This window comes from Macaca nemestrina, chromosome 17 (assembly GCF_043159975.1).
Source record: "Macaca nemestrina isolate mMacNem1 chromosome 17, mMacNem.hap1, whole genome shotgun sequence".
NCBI classification, from domain to species: domain Eukaryota; kingdom Metazoa; phylum Chordata; class Mammalia; order Primates; family Cercopithecidae; genus Macaca; species Macaca nemestrina.
In genome coordinates this window covers 70,313,957-70,333,859 of record NC_092141.1, presented here as the reverse complement: position 1 = coordinate 70,333,859, position 19,903 = coordinate 70,313,957, and the positions used below count along the sequence as shown (strand labels likewise).

At 40.0% G+C, this 19,903-nt stretch overlaps 1 protein-coding gene across 23 annotated transcripts in view; it reads left to right on the top strand.

Annotated features, from left to right (window-relative positions):
* The window catches only part of LOC105468500 (KAT8 regulatory NSL complex subunit 1), a 198,877-nt gene that overhangs the window by 60,385 nt on the left and 118,589 nt on the right, over positions 1-19,903 (top strand). The window contains exon 2 of one of the 23 annotated variants that reach the window (XM_071083346.1): positions 3,754-3,802. The exons of the other annotated variants lie outside the window; for them this stretch is intronic. Within the exon in view, the coding sequence (XP_070939447.1) occupies positions 3,754-3,802 (49 nt within the window). The remainder of the gene's footprint in view (positions 1-3,753; positions 3,803-19,903) is intronic. 23 annotated transcript variants of the gene reach the window in all.

Sequence of the window (19,903 nt, the reverse complement as noted above, 5' to 3'; positions counted from 1 at the left end):
TTATAAACTTCTATATAGTAAGTACTTGTTGTTAAAATAGTATTTTTTTTTCTAGAAATTCTCTTTATTGTGCTCTTAAATCAGCAGTGTTCTGGGTACCTGGACCACATTATGTAGGTCTCTCTCTCCTAAGGTGTGTGTGTTTTTTCTTTTTTTTTTCCCCTCTTTTTTCTCTCTCCCCAAAGTTGTTTTTTTTTTTTTTTTTTTTCTTTTTTTTCTCCCAAGTGTTACTCTAGGCTTATCTTGAAGTTCAGTATAAAAATAACCTCATAAACCATTTCATTGTGATTACTGAAATATTGTTGAGGATATTCTCTGTATTCTGTAATGCCTTCTGTATAAGGACCTCAGGGAGAAAGTTGTGCAGCCAAGAATAATTGTATGTTTGTCTAAGCTTTTAGTCTGTTTTTATTACCTGGGTGCTGTAATTGTTCACTAGGTTTCTGTTTTCCTATTGACATCTGGAAGTTTAGAGCTAAACTTGTGGATCTTTTTGTTGTACCTTTTTAATAGCTTCATTTTGTTTCCCTGTTTTCATGTTTTTATTTCTGGTTGAATGTATGCTAACCTGTGTTTTGACTAATAGTCTCCTGAAGTCTGTTTCAGATCAAGATTGGGTAAAAATAAACTATAGATGCAGTTCAGTGACACTAAAGCGCTTATTTTAATTTTTGATGGTCTTGATTGCGTGAGTTTTCTCACCCTGGGGAAATTTTTTTTTTTTTTTTTTTGATACCAAGTCTTGCTCTTGTTGCCCAGGCTGGGGTGCAGTGGCGCGATCTTGGCTCACTGCAGTCTCTGCCTCCCGGGTTCAGGCGATTCTGCTGCCTCAGCCTCCTGAGTAGCTAGGATTACCAGGCCGAGATGGGTGGATGACGAGGTCAGGAGATCGAGACCATCCTGGCTAACACGGTGAAACCCCGTCTCCACTAAAAATACAAAAAATTAGCCAGGCGTGGTGGCGGGTGCTTGTAGTCCCAGCTACTGCAATAAGCTGAGATCGCGCCACTGCACTCCAGCATGGATAACAGCGAGACTCCGTCTCAAAAATAAATAAATAAATAAATAAATAAAATAAATAACAAATTGTAACTCTTACTTGAATTTGTTAAGAATACACAGATGATGTTGCCAAAGTGGCAATCAAATTGGTTTGTCATTTTTTACTTTTTATGTGTGTTTGTATGTATGTATATGTTTGAGAGACAGTCTCGTTCTGTCACCTGGGCTGGAGTTCAGAGGTGTGATCTCAGCTTATTGCAGTCTCTGCTTCCCAGGTTCAAGTGGTCTTCCTGCCTCAGCCTCCGGAGTTGCTGGAGGTGTGCACCGAACACCTGGCTATCATTTTTCTACTCTTTAGCATTTCATAGAGTGGTGGGTTGAGAGGAACATCACCCAGGATACCCAAGTCTTCTCAGCTAAACCCTTCTCTGCTAAAAACCAGCTGTAGGACTAATGTAACCATTTTTCTAATTAAAGTGAGGGAGCTGACCCTATGTGACCTTTAAGTCTCAAACTACTTTGAAATGTGACTATATCTTTAACATGAATGGAACTGTTCTCGTTACCATTTTTTGCATGGGGGAAGCTGAGGCAAAGGACTTAGCAAAGCACTGGTATAACTTGAAACAAAACAGATTTCTTGACTTGTGACTTAAAGCTTTGGTTCTTTTAATACCTTCATTTCTTTGGTTTATTTACTTTTCATAGTCCATTAAAGTGATTATCGTATTTCTTGATGTATGGGATAGAAATGTGGGAATAATTTCATTGTATTCTTACAGAATTTACTTCAGAGCTGAGTAAACTTTCATTTGTTGAACACCTTTGATTTAGTGCCCCTTGGCTTTTCTCCTAATCTGCACATGACGTCAGGTGGCAGAAATAGGAACTTGTGTTTTTTTCTTCTATTCCCTTCTCATTTTTTTTCCTGAGAAGATACGTAGGTAGTGAAAATTATTCTTAGTGCTTGTTGTGGGATTCTGAAGAAAGGAACTTAGGCATCAGGAATTTGGGGGTTACCCATTTACCATAGATACAGTTGCTGTAGTGTTTTCTGCTACCTTGTGATTGTTGTTTTTGTTCTTTGAAGTGAACATACTCTTTTATGGTAGTGTTAGTCATATAATAAGTACTTAGTAAATGTGTAAGACACAAGAGATAACAGATGAATAAGCTAAGTTTCTATCCTCAAGAAGTTTAAAGAGTGAAGGGAGTGAAGAACTTAGTAAGACAAAGATGAATGTTTAGAACAGTGCCTGGTACTAGGTAATGTTAGAAATGAGTCTTGAAGGATGGCAAATATTTTGATAGACAGTTTTCTTTTGGTTGTGACCTTCTGAGAGGTCAGTATAGGCAGATGGCACAAGGCACACAGAGAAGACAAGTTGAAAGTTACAGGGCTTTGGTGGCTCCATGGGAATGGGATATGTTGAAGACATAGTAGTATAGGTACAGATGATAAATGTAATGTGAGAAGAAAAAGAGATAATTGCAGAAATGATGTAGAGGTAAACTGAATGGGTCTTAATAACTGTGATGTGTGGGGTCAGTTACGGGAGGGATCATCATAGGTGATTGAAGTTTCAAGCCTGGCTGACTATAGCAATAGATAAAGGTTACCAGAAGCATTTCAGTACTGTTTGCAAAATAACCTTAATAGCTCGTGAGAGTCCAGGTTCTTTACTAGAGTCTTAAGAATGAAGTTTTCCATATTCCTTACAAGTTCCAGCAAGTGTTAAAAATGAGGAAATGGCTGGGTGCAGTGGCTTGAGCCTGTAAACCCAGCTCTCAGGAGGCTGAGACAGGAAGATGGGTTGAGCCTAGGAGTTCAAGTCTTGGGTAAGCTGTGATCGTGCCACTAAACTCCAGCATGGGCGACAAAGTGAGACCCTGCCTCTCAAAAAATAAAAATGAGGAAATCAGCTTCCAAATAATCTTCTATAAACAGGGGGAGGAACTGATCTGTACAGAAACCTGAAAACTTTCATTGGAGGAGTTTGGATTTGATTAATTCATTCATTAAATCTACATTGAATGCCTGCTACACATGCTGGGATGCTAGGCATACAGTGGTGAGTAAGAAAGATACAATCCTTGTCTTGCGCTCATGGGGAATATAGACTAGAGAGAGATTAATATTTAAGCAGGTAATTACATGGATGATGATATATTTATGATTGTTGTGGGTGCTACAGGGACAAAGTTCAGAGTGATCTCTGAGGGTGCATATTGGATATATCTAGTCAGCATGTGGTGGGGATGTGATGGTGAGTCTTCTGAAGGAAATGACATGTAAGCTGAGACCCGAAGGATAAGGGGGAATGGGGTGTTGCTGCTGATTTAAGGAAACAGGACATGCTGAGGTCCTGGAAATGGAAGGTGCTTGACTCTCTCAAAGAACAGAGCAAAGTTTAGTGTATTTTACGAGTAGCGAGAAATGAGACCAGAGAGGTAGCTAGTTGCCAGATCATACAGATGGCCTTGTTGATTACATAAAGTTAAAATTTTTATTGTGAAGCCATTGACATGGCTTACATGATTTGTATTTTTCAGACCCCGCTTGTGTGGAGAAGGGGAATAGAGGTGAATTTAGGCTAACCAGTTAGCTGAATAGTGGACTCAGCTTTTGGCAGGAAAGATTTAAGGTAATTGGTTATTGGAGATAGGGGTGATGAGGGCTTGTGACTGATTGCATGTGGTGAGCAAAAGGGAAGAGGTGCCATGGGTGATTCCCAGATTTTTGTTTGGCAGGGGTAACTACATTGGATGGATATGTCAAGATGGAGAAGGAGCAGATGAGGTAGGCATTCATTAATTTTTACTTAAATATTTTCATCTGTTGGGTATACCTGGAGTGTCCTGTGCAGAGCCCCCGATTAGGCTCTGTCAGTGTGATAAAACAAATAGATTTAACTAGAAAAGGGAAAGCATGGGGCCACATTCTATTTTAAATGGATGGTACTTTAATTCATTTCCCCGCCTCCCTAAACATGGACCAAAGTGGACTAGATTATTTTGCAAGCTGGGTAGAAATTTGTGCCTAAGGCCATGTCCTTTCATGTTTACCAACGAATTATCTTTTTCCAATTTTCTGTTGTGCATCTGGGAAAATTATGCTTAAATATCCAATGTAAAGAAAACATTGAGTTTATATAGATTTGAAACCAAGGGGGTTTAGTATATAGTAAACATAAGAAGAAATCTTAACCAGTTTTGATTCTTATTAGTTAAGGCTTTGTGACAACTGTATCCTGTTTGATATTATATTTTTATAAGTGTGAAAAAAGGTTTCTTGCACCATGGTAGACAAAATTGCTTTGAAATTATTTTAAGTCTGATGAAAGTTTCTGTAGGGTCTGCTCCGCAAACAGAATATACTGAAAATTTGCTGTTAAATTGTGAATATTGTGGTTTGTTCTGGCAGCCTATTTAGTAGCAGTGTAGTAATCATGTAGATTATATTCAGAACTCAGGTAAGAAGAATTGTAGAGAAAATTGTTTTGGGGGCGGGGGAAATGGGGAGATTGGGGAATGGCAACCAGAGAGAGGTGTCATAGTTCATTTAAAATCACGTTCTTATAAGTTGTTTTACTTAGGCCTAATAGAATAGAGGGCATGTGCCAGGGAATTGAACACCCTTGTATGTGTAGTGCCATTTTCTTGCTCTCCCTTTAATTGCAGTTTCAACACTGTTTGTTTCTCTGGTACTTGCCAGAGATGTATCCTGGGAAGAAACAGGGTGGCAGAGTTTAGAGCCTTTGGGACTGAATTAGTCTGAAACCTGAGAACCCAGGAGGATTTTGACTGAACAACTGATTTGGGTGAGCTAGGAAACGACGTTTTTTGGTTTTTTTTTTTTTTTTTGAGACAAGAGTCTCGCTCTGTCGCCCAGGCTGGAGTGCAGTGGCGGCATGATCTGGGCTCACTGCAAGCTCTGACTTCCGGGTTCACACCATTCTCCTGCTTCAGCCTCCCAAGTAGCTGGGACTACAGACGTCCGCCACCACGCCTGGCTAATTTTTTTTTTTTTTTTTTTTTTTTTTTAAGTAGAAATGGGGCTTCATCATATTAGCCAGGATGGTCTCAATCTCCTGACCTCGTGATCTGTCCGCCTCGGCCTCCCAAAGTGCTGGGATTACAGGCATGAGCCACCGCGCCCTGCCGGAAACAACGTTTTTAACCAACTTTGCCTAATCAGACAACAGTTGAGACATCCTGGTAGAGAAATAATAGCCTACATATGTTGAATTGTTGTTAGCTCTTTAGTTATAAAGAGCTTTTTACAAATTTAGTTTATGTAATCATCCAACAGTACAATGAGATAGATAATTTTCATTTTACAGACTCAAACTGTGGAATGGAAAGTTTAAGTAACTTAATGTCACACAGCTAATAAGAGATCAAGATAATAAGCTAGGCTCTTTACCTATCTCCTGGGCATAAGCACTAGCTTTTTTAGTGGAAACAGAATCAAATTGTTCATTAGATTTGATTGATGAAAAGAGGTCTACCAACCATCATGTAAAATACGGCGTTTATGTTTATATTCAAAAGACTATTATAAATTAATTTGGTAATACGTATTTTTTGAGGAAAGGTATAATGGCCATGTGTATCTTAACCAAATACATCCTTAAGCCTACAATACCCTATTACTCTTTTTCTTTTGTGGAGTAGAAGTTGGATGGGTTATATGGGTGTGGTGCCTCTCTCCTGTAATCCTAGCACTTTGGGAGGCCGAAGCGTGCAGATCCCTTGAGCCCAGGCGCTCTAGAGCAGCCTAGGTAACATGGCGAAACCCCTTCTCTACAAAAAAAAAAAAGTAGCCAGGTGTGGTGGCATGCGCCTATAGTCCCACCTTACTTGGGGGGCTGAGGTAGGAGGATTGCTTTGAGCCTAGGAGGTGGAGGTTGCAGTGAGCCGAGATTGTGCCACTGCACTCCAGCGTGAGCAGCAGAGACCTTGTCTTAAGAAAAGTTGGATGGGTAGAGGAGGGACATTTTGCTAGGGCAGACATAACATCTAGGAAGTGGTTGGAGTTATTTTTTTAAAAAGGGAAGAAAAGAAAGGAATTAGTATTTATTGATCACACTTTTGTGTATGTTAGGTGGTTTAGGTTTGGTGTCTTTAAATCTTCCTTATGATGATGATACCCCATTTTACAGTTGAGACCCAAGACTATAGATATGTTAAATAATTTGCTTGTGGTCATACACGTTCTATCTTCTGAATGGAAGATAACTCCTGGAACTGATTGGTAGAGGACAGAAAAAAGATTCTGTTTTGAGAAACGGAGCAGCCTGAAGGCACATACCTTTGCTGTTTGCTGTAACTCCTTTAGAAGCTCTCTGACCACACAGTACGTGGGTGGACACCAGCATTGACCAGGAGGGACGGTGGGAAGTTTAAATAGTTTTCCTTTACATAATAAACAGTCCAGTGAATTGAACTATTTAAGTTTTTTCCCCATCAAATGGCTAAATTAAACATTTTTGACATTCAAAAGGGATGATTTATATCTTATGTGGAAAAGCCCCAAACAGCTATTTCCCCAGTTGCTGGAAAAAGAGCTCTTTTGAGATATGAAGGTATTTTATATTCTTTCTCCATTATTCTTACCTTGTGCTTACAGGTGAATTGTAAGCATGTGCTTTGTGTTTAGTATTTTCCTCAAGAAAACTCTTGCTGGTAAATCTAGTTACCATAGAACTTAAAAGGATATTGAAAAAATAGTTGAGGACTATCCTGATTGGTTTTCATCATTAGTCTGCTTTTGTCATTTCAGTGTCTGAGTAGGTGATTTGTGATTAACATTTCACATGTTATTTTTATTGATTTTGTGAGTACCAGAAAACTTGAAGGATGAACTAGAAGTTATTTTTCTTAGCATTTGTGGTATTAGTACTAACGGGGGAGTAATAGAATAGGAAGAATTCTGGACAACTGTTGAGAATTGTTACATTTTGTCTTCCTAGGCTTGAAAAATTAGGATTGTACCTTTTGGAAAAATCCTGCTTGTTGTTTTGTGGTGGGACCAGGCTGTGATGGGAAAGGCTGTCGTCATAGGCATAGGCAGGCCTTTTGCTTTGCTGAGGTATAGTGAGCAGCCCAGTGACCCTCCTCCATGTAGCCTGCATTGCATGCAATTTCCACAGAGTCCATAGAGTTAGTGCAAAGCTCCAGCAGGCCCACTCACCTGCTTTTCTCATGAGGCAACCTGGGACCAGTGTGTCCCTGTAGTAACTGTAATTTTTTGTTGTGTTCACTTACTGTAGTGGAAAAAAAATCTGAGCGTAAGGTTCTGAGTGGACCTGGAAAGGGGTGGGTGTTGTGAGAGACTGAAGACAAAGGCCTGTAACAGATGGGTATCTTTTTAGCTTAATCAAGCTGTTGCTGGAGTGTTATGCTTCAGAAATAAGTCTCCTGGCCGGGTGTGGTGGCTCATGCCTGTAATCCCAGCACTTCGGGAGGCCAAGGCAGGTGGATCACTTGAGGTCAGGAGTTTGGAACCAGCCTGGCCAACATGACGAAACCTTCTCTCTACTAAAAATACAAAAATGAACTGGGTGTGGTGGTGGGTGCCTGTAATCCCAGCCACTCGGGATGCTGAGGGATGAGAATTGCTCGAACCTGGGTGGTGGAGGTTGCAGTGAGCTGAGATTGCGCCACTGCACTCCAGCCTCGGCGATAGAGCGGACTCAGTCTCAAAAACAAACAAAACAAAAAATACAAAAATTAGCCTGGTGTGGTGACACATGCCCGTAATTCCAGCTACCTGAAAGGCTTGAGGCATAAGAATCTCTTGAACCTGGGAGGCAGAGGTTGCAGTGAGCCGAGATCGATCGTGCCACTGCACTTCAGCTGGACCACTGAGTGAGACTGTCTCAAAAAAAAAAAAAAAAAAAAGTAGTGGAAAACAAAATTTTAACCCGATTCCTCCAACCCCTCCCCACCCAAAAAAGCAAAACAATAAAAAATTTTTGTGGCCGGGCGCGGTGGCTCAAGCCTGTAATCCCAGCACTTTGGGAGGCCGAGGCAGGTGGATCACGAGGTCAGGAGATCGAGACTATCCTGGCTAACATGGTGAAACCCCGTCTCTACTAAAAATACAAAAAAAAAAAACTAGCCGGGCGTGGTGGCGGGCGCCTGTAGTCTCAGCTACTTGGGAGGCTGAGGCCGGAGAATGGCGTGAACCCGGGAGGCGGAGCTTGCAGTGAGCCGAGATCACGCCACTGCACTCCAGCCTGGGAGACACAGCGAGACTCCGTCTCAAAAAAAAAAAAAAAAAAATTTTGTTATTCTTGCTCTTTTAAAAAGCGAAATAAAATTCTTTCATTATTTCCCAGAAACAGTTGATTTAAAAACTATTGCAGATTATAAAGTTCATTTATGTAGAACAAATAAGGTACTTAGTGCCTTTTGCACTGTCAAATGTCAAAGGCAGAATTTCAGTTATTGCTTTTTAGGTGCATAAAGTTAACATAGTTGAATACTTCATTGATTCATTTAGTTGCCTTTCATAGAATTTTACTCCAAGAACAAAAAGATCTGGGGTTTTTCTAAAATTTTCTTCAGATCTTGAGAGTTTTCAGCTGAATTGCTGCAACTATTCTTTCTCTAGATTTCCAACTGGGTGAAAATGTTTTTCTTTTTAAATTGGCACTCTCCCAGCAGATTTTTCCACCAAGTATTCTTTGGGCACACCCTGTGCATAGTGAATTTTTCAAGATGCTTATTCAAAAGGGTTGGAGGACAGGCCAGTCTTCTCTTTTTAAGATGGAAACAGAATGAAGCTTGCTTAAGACTCATTTTGCTTCTGCCCAGCTGTATATGAACTTGATCTCATGCAAATACTCTCAAGCATTACCAGAAGTAGTTTGACTTAATAGTGTAAGTAGAAAGGCTAATTTTGTATTTGCAGGCAGTTTGCTTAGTGCAATAGGTGACTTCCCAATTGAGAATTCTTAATTTGTTCTCAATGATAACTTGATAGTAAGCAGGTCTCAGGTCCAAGAGTTGAGAAATGTGAGGTGACTTTGAAATTTTCAAGGTAAGTGTACATTCAAGACCATTGACGTGATATGTATATATTTGGCTTTACATTTTATTAGGTGCTGAGGTTGTCATTTCCATAATGTCCAAAGCAATGTTAGATTATTTAAGCTTCCATGGTTTACTGATGGTATTACTAGATGAGATAAATGCCTTTAATTTCATCTTTGAATGGTAAGATTGGCTGACTAATTTATGGAAGGATAAGGTACAGAATTGCTCTTGGGTGTTTCCTAGCAGGCCAGCCTTCCAAGAGCAATAGCTTATGTTTGTTCCTTTAATAAATAGTACTTAAACAGTGATCAGAGGAGTTACCATAGTTGGTAATCTGAATGGAAACTAAAATGTGTCATCATTGAGGGTAGTCAAAAGTGTTCTTGTGGCAGTCCTAGAAAAGGAGTTCCAGAATTTTCCGAGCAGAGAAAAATATAAACATTTTCAAGGTTCTAATTATTTGGAGACTAGCCTTTCAGGATCATTTATCATCAAGATTAACCTTGCCACCAAAGGGCAAGGAAACACTTCTCTGGTGGTTAGATCAGGAATGATGAAAACGCTTAAGAAGAATTGAAAACTTGGTTCTTGTCTTCAATTAGTAATTTATGTGACTGTTGTTTTTTTTTTTTTTTTTTGAGATAGAATCTCACTCTGTCGCCCAGGCTGGAGTGCAGTGGTGTGATCTCAGCTCAGTGCAACCTCCGCCTCCCCGGTTCAAGCGATTCTCCTGCCTCAGCTTCCTGAGTAGCTGGGATTTCAGGTGTGAGCCACTGCTCCCAGCTTTCCCCTCCACTTTCCAGTAGAAAAGGAAGCATTAAAATTGGATATTGTGGGCCGAGCTCCTTGCAAGGATCCCTTGAGCCCAGGAGTTCTAGACAAGAATAGGCATCATAGCGAGACCCTGTCTCTGTTTCATTTTAGTATTTTAAATAAAAAACAAGAATTAGGCGTTGTGTACTAAGTATTAGATACATGGTACAGCCATTAAATGCTGAAATCTTAGAAGGAAGGAGTGGTTGGAAGGACTGTCACCTTAGTGGTTGCGCTAAGGTGATAGGGAGACCTGAGAAGAGATGGATCTAGAGTTAGGAGTTTACATTCCGGTGTGGGAGTTCTCCATATAAACACTATCAGATACTGACTTTCTGGATGATCTGGAATATTCTTTCTTAATGTTTTTTTGAGACAGAATCTCGGTCTGTTGCCCAGACTGGAGTACAGTGGTGCCATCTCAGCTTACTGCAACCTCTGCCTCCTGGGTTCATGGGATTCTCCTGCCTCAGCCTTCCAAGTGGCTGGAATTACAGGCATGAGCTACCACGCCTGGCTAATTTTGTATTTTTAGTAGAGATGGGATTTCACTGTGTTGGTCAGGCTGGTCTCGAACTTTTGACCTCAAGTGATCCACCCACCTTGGCCTCCCGAAAGTGTTGGGATTACAAGTGTGAACCACTGTGCCCGGCTATCTGCATATTTTTAAACTGCTTAGGAGGAGAAGCTTTTTTCTGATATTTAAAAGATTTTCCCCTGAACTTTTGTCATTTGAATAATAGCTATCACAAGAAAGGATTGTTCTTAGACTATCTTTTCTTTTTAGAGACAGAGTTTCACTCTATCACCCAGTTTGGGGTGCAGTGGCATGATAGTAGCTTACTGCAGCTTAAGACTCCTGGACTTAAGTGATCCTCCTGCGTCGGCCTCCCGAAGTGTTGATATTATAGGTGTGAGCCACTGTACTTAGCCTATAATATCTTTTAAATGGTTTTTTTTTTTCCCAATAGATTGTAGGAACTAGAGTGTGTTATTCTCCTTTTCTATGTTTATGTGGTTTTTCCAAAAATGAATTTTTTTAGGCAGGTTTTCTTAACAGAGGCACCATTAACCTTTTGGGTCTAATAATTATTTGTCATGGGAAGCTATTCTGTGCACTGTAAGGATGTCTGGTGGCATCTCTGGTCTCTATTCCCTAAATGCCAGTAGGACCATCCCTCACCCTAGTTGAGACAACAAAATTTTTCCAGACTTTATTATATGTGCTCTTTTGGGGGTTGGGCTAAGGTCAAAATAATCCCCAATGCTGGGAGCAGCTTTTCACACCTGTAATCCCAGCACTTTGGGAGACCGAGGTGGGCGAATCACTTGAGGCCAGGAGTTCGAGACCAACCTGGCCAACATGGCGAAATCCTGTCTCTACTAAAAGTACAAAAATTAGCCGGGCATGGTTGCACACACCTGTAGTCCCGGCTACTTGGGAAGTTGAGGCAGGAGAATCACTTGAACCTGGGAGGTGGAGGATGTTGTGAGCCGAGATCGCGACACTACAGCCTGGGCGAAAGAGCCAGACTCTGTCTCAGAAAAAAAAAAAAAAAATCCCTGGCTGAGAACTATTGGATTAGGGTCTCCAGTACCTATCTTTGAGGGGGAAAGGATGCTACCATCAACTTTTCTGAATGCCAGGAATGCCTTTTTGTATAGTTATTCCATTTAATATTTTATAGCATATTTTAATTGTATAGTAAGCATTGTGTCTCTTATGGTAAAGAAACTAAAATTGAGGGATTAGGCTGCTTGTGGTGGCTTACATCTGTAATCCCAGTACTTTAGGAGGCCAGGACTTTGAGATCAGTGTGGTCAACATAGCAAGACCCCATCTCCATTAAAATAATCATAAAGTAATAAAAGGGAAAGATTAAACCTGGAGATGGCATCGTATAAACCATGTACAATATGGGTTACTTCTGCGCTGATTGTTTACTCCTTCCCCCACCACACCCTCTCATTTCTTTGTCCCAGCTCTAAGAAAAGCATACAATATCCTTTTCCTGTATTCTGGTACTGTTTAAGGCTTTGCAGTGAAGATGGTTTGGTGACTCAGACCACCTTTAAAGAGGAAATTCTACCCTTCCCTTCATTCTCTCTCCTTTTATAAATTGTGGTGAGAGCCCAGGCACGGTGGCTTAGGCCTGTAATCTCAGTGCTTTGGGAGGCCGAGGCATGGGGAATCGCTTGAATCAAGGAGTTCGAGACCAGCCTGGGCAACATAGTGACGCCCATCTGTACAATAAACCACAAGAAATGAGCTAGATGTTGCGGTTGATGCCTGTAGTCCCAGCTACTCGGGAAACTGAGATGGGAAGGTCACTTCAGCCTGGGAGGTCGAGGCTGAAGTGAGCATTACAACTGGAAATTCTTCAAGGGCAACCCTGACGGGGGAATATCCTCCTAAGGGACAAATCAGAATGTTAGCATTTCCCCACCTCCCTCATTTCCAGTAACGTATAATTTAAGTATGTGGATATGCCAGTCAGCTTTCCACAGCTTAGCTGGGGTAGAGTGAGGTGTGTGAGCCACTGCTTTTGTTCTTACTTGTCTTTTTCCCCTTACTTTTGTACTCCCACTCCTGCCAAACTAGACATCGTTTTATCCTGGTGTGTTCATTAACCTCTACTCCAAAAGTTAAGTGTGGTTAAGGGAGTGAGGTCGATTTCAAAATGCTACATCTGATTTAGAGGAGGGTATAGTTGAGTGAAGAACTAGGCACTGAAGCAGCAGCTCATGAGGGGAGTATTTTCTCTTTAAAGCCCTTACATATCAAGGCATCTGGTGTTCATGAAATAGTCTCTTGTGCTGTTCAACTTTTTTGCTCTTATATTACCTGACTTAGACAACTCCTAGGGCTGCGTTTTCTCTCCACTTTACAATTCCTTCAGGGTCAGATTGTCTTACTTTCTCTCTCTTCTTTGTATTGATACTTTGTTTTTTTGGTGATTCTCAATTCTCCAAATGTAATGGAGTGAGGGGACTCAGACTTTTTCTGGTTTGGTAATCTAGTGTATAAATGACCTGGTCTCTTGATGGGTCGTGAAATCTTTAACTCCTTCACCTCCAAGTAGCCAACCCTTCCATGTAGTCTTCATTTCCTCTATACTAGTATTCTGTTCCTGTTACGTAAAAGTCATGTACGTGAAAACATTTTGTAAACAGCCCGTGGGCTTTTGTATCCCGTGCTATTCTGTTCATCTCTAGCCCACATTTTGGGAATATGTTTCTGTGGCTTTTTTTAAATTCACTGGTTAATCCCAGAACATTTATTTCCACAGGCATTTGATAAAAGATAAAGTTACTAATAAGAGTGTATATTTTACCAAGTAAAACGACATAGAAAGCTAAAGCTTTTCTTGTGCCCATCTTTCTAGAAGGGAAATTTTAAAGAGGGCTTTTCCAACTCTTAATAGTTTTATACTTATTCCTGTGTCCTAAACCTGATCTCTCCCCACAACTAAAATGCGTTGATGAACTGTGTACCTGCGTGTATTTCTTTGTTTGCACTTTTCTTACTAAATTAACTTACTCAACAAAGAAACTGAATAATACTTCAAAAAAATATCCTTGCAATATTTACAGGAAGTCAAGCCACAGAGGCTTCATAGCTAGGAGTGTGGCTTTCTTCCCCAAGCCCTTTAGATTTTAAAAAATAATGCTTTAAGTTTGTAATGTTTTATGTCAGATGTGCTTATGACCTGGTGCTTCTGTTTCAGCAGATATCTCCATACAGCCAAGAATAAAGAAAGAAAGGGATAGATGGAATGAGTTCCATGGTGATTCTAAGTATCCAGGAATAATTTAAAATTATTTATCACTCTGGATTTAAGCATCTGGATTTATTTATTTTATAGATACTTAGCATTTTGTTTTGCTCTCTATCTTGCTAATCACTTTTTTAAAAGGGCTACTTGGATGAAGGTATAAAAACCAGTAACTTATGAAACCCTAGGTTAGTATCAGTGAATTGGCTTATTACTCAATGTTTGCTTGTTTGACTTCAAAAAGAAAACAATTTGCCACCTGTGTCAGTCTGACACCTGCTCTTTTCAAACCCTTTTGGCATGATCTAAATAAATCTCTGAAATTCCCCCTCCCTCTTTCTCTCTCCTTTGTGTCTGTTGTCAGTATTAGTTTCACCTAAATTCAGGGCCTGTCATCCTGTGTAACAGTTGAGGCTAAATGAGGACATTAATTGGTGGAAATGTGTTGCTTCAAAGGCATTTTTAGCAATAAAACTACAAAGAGCTTCATAGTTGTAATATAGCTCTTGGTTCGTCTTCAAAAAGTATTGTTTTCTTGATAGTTTTAGGTTTTTATAAGTAACGTATTAAGAAGTGAATGTTTGTCTGAAATACGTTGTTTTAAGTGAAAGATGTTATTTGTGTTCTGGGAGTAAGCTCTAAAATCTCAATGTCAGGTTAGTATTTAAGTGGAGGTAGAGCTACTAGTTTTTGTTTAAAATGTTTTTATGATATAGAATTACTCAGGAACTTGTATATTGATCTGTTTGCCAGCAATGCCAATTCCTTCAAAATTCGTAGTTTTCAATTTTTGTTTTCTCTCACTGTAAGGACCTTTGAGGACTTTCAGCCAGTTAACATTTGTTGTGTTCAAATTGCATGGTTCTCAACTTTTGCTATACACTAGAATCACCTGGGTAATTTTTTAGACGTCCTTGGTTGTACCACAGATGAGAAAAAATATACCCTCGGGGATGAGATCTAAGCATCTGTATGTCTAAAATTCACCAGGAGATTCCATGGTGTAGCCAAAGTCATAAATCATTGGTCTAGGATGTTTTTGAGATTAGGGACCATTTAAAGAAAAGCTGTAGACTTTCCTTCCAGAAACTTGGAGCCCCAAATTAAGAACCTCTGTTCTAGGAGTAGCGTCAACGTGCTAGATTTAATTGGAAGCAGCTGGTTTAAGAAATTATGTAAGTTGCAATGATGAATATTTCTCGTCACTCACAAATATGTTATTCATCAGTTTAAAAATTAATATGTATCAAGTACTCAGTGTGTTCCAGGCATGATTTTAGTTACAAGGTGTACAGCAGCCAGTGAGATATTACTGTTTTCAGGGAGTTTTATCCTAACAGGAAAGACAGATAACAAGTGAATAATGACCGAAGGCTAATTAACAAGTGCTATAAAGAGATATAAAACGAAAGAGCCTAAGGAGATTGAAAGTGATGGTTATGGGAGAGAGATGTCTATATTAAATAGGGTGGTCAGGGAAAGCCTCTCTGAGGAGGTGATAGTTTGAACGAGATCTATATGAAGTGTGTGAGCAAGACCTGTGAAGATCTTGAAAAAGAGCATTCAAGGTATGGAGAACACTTGCAAAGGCCTTAAGATAGAACTGAGCCCAGTTTGTTGGATTTTCATCAGGAAGCCCAGGGTGGCAGGAGCATGCATGGTGATCCAGGTATAGAATGAGTGGTAGGAGATGAGATCAGGAAGCCCTGTAGGCTGTTGTAAGCCTCAATGTTTTAATTTTAATTTGGTAGAAACTTAGTTATAACTCATTCTTAAATATTTAGCTTTATGCTTAAAATAATTTAGAAATAACCTTGGACTTCCATCTTTTTAGAGATAGCTGGAAGGTTAGCACTCAGTATGTTGTGTTACTTCTCTGTGAAAGGATCTACAGTATACTGAACTTGTCTGTGTTACGAGACCATTCATGTCTTTATTCTTTATATTCATAATGCTGAACAAAGGATGCACAACAGTTTTTTTTTTTTTTTTTGTGGCAGAATAGGGATCTTGCAGTTAACGTAGCTGTTCTTAAATTTCTATTTATAAAAACCATAATGCATAATAATTTGCTGTAGTAGTTATTCCTAGTTTTCCCAGGTAGTCAGTGGTTACATCTATTTCACAAGATAAGGAAGGAAGCAGAAATTTAACAACAATGGCTGAATCAGGATGTCAATCTTGTCCTTTTTTCCTTTTCTCACTTTGCCATGCTGCCCTCTGGGTAATAAGATGGAGACTAATTTTTGAAGGCTTAATTTGTTGAGCCAGTGTCATTAGTTTTTAGATAACATTTTAATACAGAATAAGTTTGTCTTGGGAATATTTTCTTTGAAACAATAATACCTGTTTTTTAATCTCTTGATTGTAAAGTGCTGTGGGAAATACAGAGAAGACTTGTAAATAGATTCTGCCCACAGGCTTAGGGGATCTAAGATATAATTCACTGTGGTAAAAGATAAAAAGCAATCATCGTCACAAAAGATACAGATTAAGTGCCATAGGAAGTTCTGCTGAAGAAGAATTTCTGGGTAAAGGGAAGGAGACTTCTTAGAGGATAGATGGAATTTAGTTCTAGATGGTAGTGTGGGAAGCAAGGGAGATGTAGATGTTTAGAGGGAAAGAAGGAAGGACATTCTGTATACACGTTGAGCAAAGGTTTGGAATTAGAGCAGTATAAGGAGCCACAATCATGTAATACAATTTGGAATCTAGTATGGGAAAAAGGAAATGACCAAGGATAATGAAGATTATACTCATGGAGGAAGCCTTTGAGTATCAGGCCAAGGAATGTTGAGTTCTATTTTTTTTTGGTAAGGAAAGGTGACTTTTATTTTTATTTATTTTATTTTTTATTTTTTGAGACACAGTCTTGTACTGTCGTCCAGGCTGGAGTGCAGCGGTGCCATCTCAGCTCACTGCAAGCTCCACCTCCCGGGTTCACGTCATTCTCCTGCCTCAGCCTCCCGAGTAGCTGGGAATACAGACGCCCGCCACCACGCCTTTTTTTTTTTTTGTATTTTTGGTGGAAACGGGGTTTCACCGTGTTAGCCAGGATGGTCTCAATCTCCTGACCTCGTGATCCACCTGCCTTGGCCTCCCAAAGTGCTGGGATTACAGGCATGAGCCACTACACCCGGCCAAGGAAAGTGACTTTAAAATCATAAATCACATGATCTGTGATGGAATTTAGCAAAGTTGATGTTAGTTGGTTGCATTAGCGCCATCAACAGACTATGCCCTGTAGGCCAAATGCAGTCTAAGGCAAGTTTTTGTAAGTAAAGTTTTATCGGAACACAGTCATACTCATTCGCTTGAATATTGTCTGGCTGCTTTAGTACTATAATGGCAAGAGTTGTGTAGTTGAGATGGACACTGTGTTGCCTGCAAAGCCTAAATATTTGCCATCTGGCCCTTTACAGAAAAAGTTTGGCAGCCCCTGGGTAGAGGAGTGGAGGCAGAAATCCTGTTCTTTGTTGTTCTGGTTAGGGTATAAATCCGTGCCTTCCTGTCGGATGAAATGAAGGCCAGAGTTGTGATAGCCCTAGTAGAAAAAAAGGAGGCAAGAATGGATGAGATAAAATAATTTTCTGAATCTGGTAACCTGAATAGGTTAGGAGTCTAGGGAGGGGGAGGAATTTTTTTTTTTTTAAGTGTAAGCAGTAGGCCAGGTGCAGTGGTTCATGCCTATAATCCTAGCACTTTGGGAAGCTGAGGTGGGCAGATTACTTGAGATCAGGAGTTTTAGACCAACCTGGCCAACATGGTAAAACCCCTTCACTACTAAAAATACAAAAAAAATTAACAAGACATGGTGGGTGCTTGTATAGTCCCAGCTGCTCAGGAGGCTGAGGCAGGAGAATCAGTTGAACCCGGGAGGTAGAGGTTGCAGTGAGCCGAGATTGTGCCACTACATTTCAGCCTGGGTGACAGAGGGAGACTCCCATCTCAAAAAAAAAAAAAAAAAGGTAAGTGAAGGAGGGTGGTGATTTGGGTTAAAAGAGGCTTTTAATTGTAAGCCATTCAGTGTGTGAACTCTTAAAAAAGACCTCATGTTAAATAATTGGTTTAGAGCGCTGATCTTCAGAGATAGGAACGTTTCCTGATTTTGATAAATGATAAATTACCCTTGTTTATAGTTAAGGGTGGGTTTTTGTCATGGTCCAACCAGGTGTTAGTTATGTATGTGAACATATTAAAATTGTTTTTAATGTTTAAATTCTTTTTTTTTTTTTGAGACGGAGTCTCGCTCTGTTGCCCAGGCTGGAGTACAGTGGCCGGATCTCAGCTCACTGCAAGCTCCGCCTCCCGGGTTCACGCCATTCTCCTGCCTCAGCCTCCCGAGTAGCTGGGACTACAGGTGCCCGCCACCACGCCTGGCTAATTTTTTGTATTTTTTAGTAGAGACGGGGTTTCACCGTGTTAGCCAAGATGGTTTCGATCTCCTGACCTCGAGATCTGCCCATCTCGGCCTCCCAAAGTGCGGGGATTATAGGCTTGAGCCACCGCGCCCGGCCTTAATGTTTAAATTCTAATCCTTAAGATGTGACACAACTGATTTATGTTCGTCCTCTCCTAGTTCTCTTTAAATCATGGGAGTGGCGGTCTTAAAAACTGCTTTCTTTTGAGGGAACAGTTGTTGAGAAGAATCGTGTAACGATGTATTAGCTTGTCTGTTTGGTACACTATTTGCTAATGTCAGAACTGTTAAATAGAAATAAAATTTCCACCACAGTGGAATAAAAATAAGCTGTTTATTGCTTACTGTGTGTCCAAACTGTGTTAATCACTTTTCATAAACCATCATCTTTAAAGTCTTATAACTTTTCTATGAAGTAGGATGTTTGTGTTCCTACCTCCTCTGTTTTACCATTGGGAAAACCAGGGCCCAGAGCAAGTAACCACACAAGTTCCACAGCTACCAAGGCCAAGGTTATTTCTACCTTTAACACACATCTTTAAATTTTATATTCATCAACAACCTAGTACTTAAAAATTCAGATTCCTAGGCCTTTCTCTCTTTTTGATCTTTGTACCAAACTTGGAGAAAATATCGTCACATAGTCTTCTATTAATAGCAGTTGTCTCATGTGGAGAACACCTAAATTTTACTTACAGCTTCTTCCAGTGCTGACCCATTTTGATTTTTATAAACATTTTGAAATATTTGTTAAGTTGGTCAAGCAAGAGATAATGTGATTACGTAGTATCTTATCAGTTGAGATCTTTCTCTCTCCTTTTTTGTTAAGATAGAGTCTCACTCTGTCACTCAGGCTAGAGGGGTTAGTGGTATGATCTCTGCCCACTACACCCTCCACTTCCTGGTCTCAAGCAATTCTTCTGTCTCAGCCTCCCAAGTAGCTGGGACTACAGGTGCATGCTACCACGTCTGGCTAATTTTTCTGTTTTTTGTAGAGACAGGATCTTGCCACCTTGCCCACACTGGTTGCGAACTTCTGAACTCAAGTGATCCGCCCACCTTGGCCTTCCAAAGTGCTGGGATTACAGGCATGAGCCACCACGCCCAGTCTAGTTGACATTTTTCACCTCTTTCTCTTTACAGCATATTCAGAAATTTTAAACCAGTAATATGAAATACATATATTGATTGATTTTTCTGTTGTGTTTTAAGCATATTCACTTTTTAAATCGGATCATATTTTTGCATGCAAGTACTGTGGTTTTTCAAGGTCATTCTGATTTGCAACAACACATTTCTTAGTCAATTCATTGGACCCTTACCCCTTTTTAAAATTTTTAATTTTTTATATGATTTATTTATTTTCTTATTTTTAGTGATGGAGTCTCACTGTGTTGCTCAGGCTGGGCTCAAGCAGTTCTCCTGCCTCAGCTTCCTGTGTAGCTAGGACTACCTAAGTATGTGCACCACTGTGCCCAGCCAGATCTTCACCTTTTTCAAAAAAAAAGAAACATCTAAATATGAAACCTTTTAGGCCTGTCCACTTCTTGTGATAGAGAGATACAGAAGTTTTCAGCTACTCTCTGCCAATGGGGTAGCCCTACACTGCAGGAGCAGTCCAAAAAAAGTTTTTTTTTTTTTTTCAATTTAGGATCAGTGTAGAGGAAAGAGCCCTGGACTGTCGTAAGACTGGGTACCAGCTTGGCCAATTAGTCACTTTGTGACCTTGATTAAGCTATGTAACCTTTTCAAATTGATTTCCCTCTCTGTAAATAGAGCTGATAACATGGCTTGTCCTGTTTCCTGTGGTTTTTAAAGAGGATCAAATGAGTGCATGAAAGTTCTC